The sequence below is a fragment of the Canis lupus genome, chromosome 28 (genome assembly GCF_003254725.2).
Source record: "Canis lupus dingo isolate Sandy chromosome 28, ASM325472v2, whole genome shotgun sequence".
Classification (NCBI taxonomy): domain Eukaryota; kingdom Metazoa; phylum Chordata; class Mammalia; order Carnivora; family Canidae; genus Canis; species Canis lupus.
The window spans coordinates 10,751,338-10,756,042 of NC_064270.1; the positions used below are offsets into that span (position 1 = coordinate 10,751,338).

General features: G+C 60.5%; 1 protein-coding gene across 1 annotated transcript; it reads left to right on the top strand.

Annotated features, from left to right (window-relative positions):
* The first annotated feature begins 1,866 nt into the window (after positions 1-1,866).
* On the top strand, positions 1,867-4,382 carry LOC112672132 (proto-oncogene FRAT1-like). Its single transcript, XM_025466776.3, has one exon. The coding sequence runs from the start codon at positions 1,958-1,960 to the stop codon at positions 2,801-2,803; it is 846 nt and encodes a 281-aa protein (XP_025322561.1). The 5' UTR covers positions 1,867-1,957; the 3' UTR covers positions 2,804-4,382.
* Positions 4,383-4,705: the final 323 nt, after the last annotated feature.

Here is a 4,705-nt window from a genome sequence, read left to right on the forward strand (position 1 = left end):
ATTGCCTCCATCCCATCTCTCCCTAAAGGTTTGCTCCTGTAATTACCCATCTTGAAACTGCCCACCAAGACCCCTGTTTCTCTTTATCTGGACCCCAGGCTCCAGTCTCTTCCTCTGCACTCCCTTTATCAATTTGACTCCTCTCTTGCTGGGTGTTCTAAAGTAGCTCAGAGGCGGCTACTCAGAGGTTTAGTGCCGCCTTCGGCCCAAGGTGTGATCCTGGAGACCCTGAATCGAGTCCCAGGTCAGGCTCCCTGCATGGAAGCCTGCCTCTCCCTCTGCCTGGGTCTCTGCCTCTCTCTCCATGTGTCTCTCATGAATAAATAAATAAAATCTTAAATAAATAAATAAATAAATAAATAAATAAATAAATAAAGTAGCTCCCTACAGCCTGGTTTCTGTATTTGTGTGTATACGCATCCCATCATGGCTAGTTTTAAAAACAGCTTTATGGACATATAATTTTATATATGAAATTCATTCATTTTAAGAGAACATTCAATAATTTTCAGTAAATTTACTAAGTTATTCAATCATCACCATAATCCGATTTTGAATATTTTTCTTAGCCTGCTAATATATCTCCCCTGGTTGGCTCTTAAAGACTGGGCCACCAAAAGTCCATCTACAAGTGTAGAGTTTGAAAGTGAGGTCTGATTGGAGATTTTTAAAGAAGGTTTTATTTATTCATTCATGAGACACACAGAGACATAGGCAGAGGGAGAAGCAAGCAGGCTCCCTGAAGGGAGCAAGATGTGGGACTCCATCTGGGAACTCCGGGATCACACCCTGAGCTGAAGGGAGACGCTCACCACCGAGCCACTCAGGCGTCACTGATTTGGGATTTCTGAATAAGTCTAATACCTCCAGGCAACAAGAGAGTAAGGGATCATTTTTCCATCTCTCTTCCTTTAAAAAAAAAAAAAAAAGAAGTCTTGGTTAATCATTAAGCCAACCATGATATCTTGAAGAGTTAAACGGATCCATATCTCCATTACCATCCAAACAACTCGTTTTCCTCTCCTGCTTCCCCTTCAGAGAAGACACTCCCCAGCTGCTGAGGCATTCTTAAAAGAACTTTCTAGCTCAGCTCACACCCCGCCCAAGACCAACGACCTCCTCCTCTCCAGGAAGGCCAGCCCTAGTCCAGGCCCGCATATACCCATGCTCCGGGTCAAGAAGCATTCATCGGGCCTTTCCCTGCCAATTCTAACGCTGCCACCGCTTCCCCACGCCCCGACCCCATCCAACTACGAGGTCCCGGTCTTCCTTTCCGTCCCTGTCAGCCTTGTTTCCCTAATCTCCGGACCGATCCCTAGCCTCAGATCTCCGCCCGCGCCTCGCTCGCCGGGGCAGCCCTTCCCAGACGCTGGCACCCGGACCTCCAAAGTGCAAATGCCAAAACCAGACGAGTTGACGCGCCTAGAGGAGGAGAGTGTGTGGGTGTAAGTGTCTGTGCTGGTGTGTGGAAGAAACCAACCGCGTCCACGCGGGTGTTCATTTTCGGGAAATGCCAACCACGCCCGGCTGACAGAGCGACGATCCGCACCCCAGCGCCCCCCTGCACGCAGCACTCGGGGTGGGGCAGCTCGGAAGCTGCTGGGCTTCACCCTGCGCCCCGGCCGGGAGGGCGCCCCGCCCCCAGCCGTACCCCGCCCCCCCGGCCCGGCGCGGTGGTAGGGCCCGGCCGCGACGTCACCCATTGTTTACAAATCAACCCGAGCCGGTAGGATTCCGGCTCCCGCTGCTGCAGGCGCGCGGCGCGAGTGCCTGGCGGGCTCCGGCTTCCGCGTCCGCCCCGGCCCGGCCCGGCCCGGCCCGGCCCCGGCCCCGGCCTCGCCCCCGCGTCGGCCCCCGCCCCGCGCCCCGCGCCCCGCGCCCCGCGGCCCTCCGAGCCCCGCCGGCCGCCGAGCCGCCAGCGCCGGCCGCACAGCGCCGGGTGCCCGGGCGGGGGGCCATGCCGTGCCGGAGGGAGGAGGAAGAGGAAGCCGGCGAGGAAGCGGAGGGGGAGGCGGAGGAGGAGGAGGAGGACAGCTTCCTCCTGCTGGAGCAGTCGGTGACGCTGGGCGGCTCGGGCGAGGTGGACCTGCTGGTGGCCCAGATCGGCGAGACGCTGCAGCTGGACGCGGCGCAGGACAGCCCGGCCTCCCCGTGCGCGCCCCCGGGGCCGCCGCCGCAGCCCCCGCGGCCCCCGGCGGCCGTGCGGGCGGACAAGGCCCGGCCCCCCGCGCTGCCGCTGCTTCTGCCGCCCGCGCCGGCCGAGGCGGTGGGCCCGGCGCCCCCGGGGGCCCTGCGCTGCGCCCTCGGGGACCGCGGCCGCGTGCGGGGTCGGGCTGCGCCCTACTTCGTGGCCGAGCTCGCCGCGGGCCCCAGCGCGTTGTCGCCGCTGGCCCCTCAGCCCGGCCTTGACGGGCCCTCGGGAGCGGACAAGCGGGCCGCCCCGCAGCCGCTGTCGGGCCCGTGCCGGCGGGGGTGGCTGCGGGGCGCCGCCGCCTCCCGCCGCCTCCAGCAGCGACGCGGGCCCCAGCCCGAATCCCGCACCGGCGACGACGACCCGCACCGGCTCCTGCAGCAGCTGGTGCTCTCGGGGAACCTCATCAAGGAGGCGGTGCGGAGGCTTCATTCGCGACGGCTGCAGATACACGCAAAGCTTCCCCAGCGCCCGCTCTCCGGGCCGCTGTCGGCCCCGGTGCATGAGCCCCCGTCTCCCCGCAGCCCTCGGGCGGCCTGCAGCTTCTCCGGCGCGTCCGGGAGGAGGGCGCAGCCCCGAACTGGCGACGGCGTTCCTGTCCCTGGCAGCTAACGCCCCGGGAGTGGCCACAGCGCCAGCCTCTGCCTGGAGGGCAGGGGAGCCCCCAGAGGGCTACATCCCTACTCGGACGGACTGGTGAACTCGCGTTTTGGAAGCGGGAAAATAAGCTAATGCAGACGAGGAATGGAAAAACCGCGAATGTTTTCGCGGGGAACTAATGGAGGGCCCCCGATGCGTTTGAGAAACAGAAGAACTTGGGTGCCCTGTTTGAGGCAGATTACCGAGCGCACCCCAAGCTCACATCCAGTGGTACTCCCCGTTCGGCGTGGCCAGCCCCCGCGGTGCAGCGAGCAGATCCACGCAGCCGAGCCAGTGGGACCCTCCAGCCCAGCGGCCATGTGGCCACGTTCCACGCGTCTCTGGATCGCGCGCGCCCAAAGGACGAGGGTGACCCCAGTTACTGGCTTTACCTTTTCAGGGCTGGTTCCTGATCCACTTTGGGGGAGGGGAACATGAGTCAGACCATCATTTCAGGGAGAACCTCAAACTGCCAGACTTGAAAAATTTACGACTCTTTAAAAAACCCATCTTGTGTCTTGTGGGTGCTGGTTCTTAACGCAAAACACGCGGTGCCATCAAAGGACCTTTTTTGGGAGTTGAATGGGAGTAAGGTTCGCGCTGCCCCCGCTGTGCGACGGGGGGCGGGGGCGGCTGCGCGCCGGCGAGGGGAGGCGGGGGCGGCGGTGCCGCGGCGCGGGGAAGTGGGAGTCGGCGAAGTCTTCCTCTCTGGGAGATTTTCCCTGCGTCCCCCTCCTCGGGTTCAAGGTCAGGGTTCCCCCAGCGCCCGCGGGGGTGCGGGGCTCCCGTAGAGCGGAAGAGTTGCCGGGTTCCGCCTGTGCCCGGGAGAAGCGCCCGGTGCTGTGCAAGTGCTGGAGTCTCCTAAGGACGCGCGCCCCGCGGCCGCCGCCGCTGCGGGCCGAGGGGGACGTGCCGGGCCGGTGCCCACCGCGGCCCGCCGCGCCCCGGGCTTTCAGAAAGTGCCCCGAGCCTCAGCCTGGGTCGGGCCGCCCCCGCCCCCGCCCCCACCTCCCCGCCTCGGCTCGGCTCGGCTCGGCGGTCCCACTCCAAGCGGGTGGCGCTGGCGCTCCTTGGGGCCCGGGCTGGGGGCTGGGGAGACGCCACGTGACGGGCCCTCCGGGGACACAGCCTCGCACAGCAGCTTATAATGGACTCTCCGGGGCCATTTGCAATAACAGCTGCAATTCCCTGGATACACGGAGTTGGTTTCCTCCCTCCGCCCCTCCCCCAGCCATGCCCGCTCGCCTTTGTAAGTGAAGGAAACCGAGTAGAAAATGTGACCCTCCAAACGGAGAAGCTGCAGGCTTTGCCATTGTGAGCCGTGGTGAAGTGCGTTTAGCATACTTTTCACTTACTCTTGAGGGATCTAAATCCGTTTTGTTGGTGTTTAAGTTTTAAAAGATTCAATGGCTTGTTCATCATCCAGATGTGGCTATTGAGGTATCTACACTTCGCACCGGAGTGTCTGGAATTGTGGCTATCCTGATTATAGGATTTTAACTTAACTGAAATACTTGTTTTTAATAAATGCATTGGGTTTTTTGGTTGGGGTTTTTTGTTTGGTTTTATCTTATTCTTGGCTTTCGATGGGAAAGGTGCACAGAGCACAATTCTCTAATCCATAAACCTAAAAACACTTGAAATCCTTGTCAGCCTGGCTTGTGGATGGTAATTAGAGCGCCTTTGTGTCTGAGCAGCTCACTAGTTAAGCAGGGTCTGCGTGGCTGGGTGTGTATTGGTGCTGGCATGAAATTAAATGAAAGTGAGGTCAGGTTTTGGACCAATCCCATTCACTAAAACCTTAGAGCCCCTTGGATTACCAGTGATGGAGATGTTTTATGAAGCTGCCTCTGACTGTATTAGCAAAGGACATCA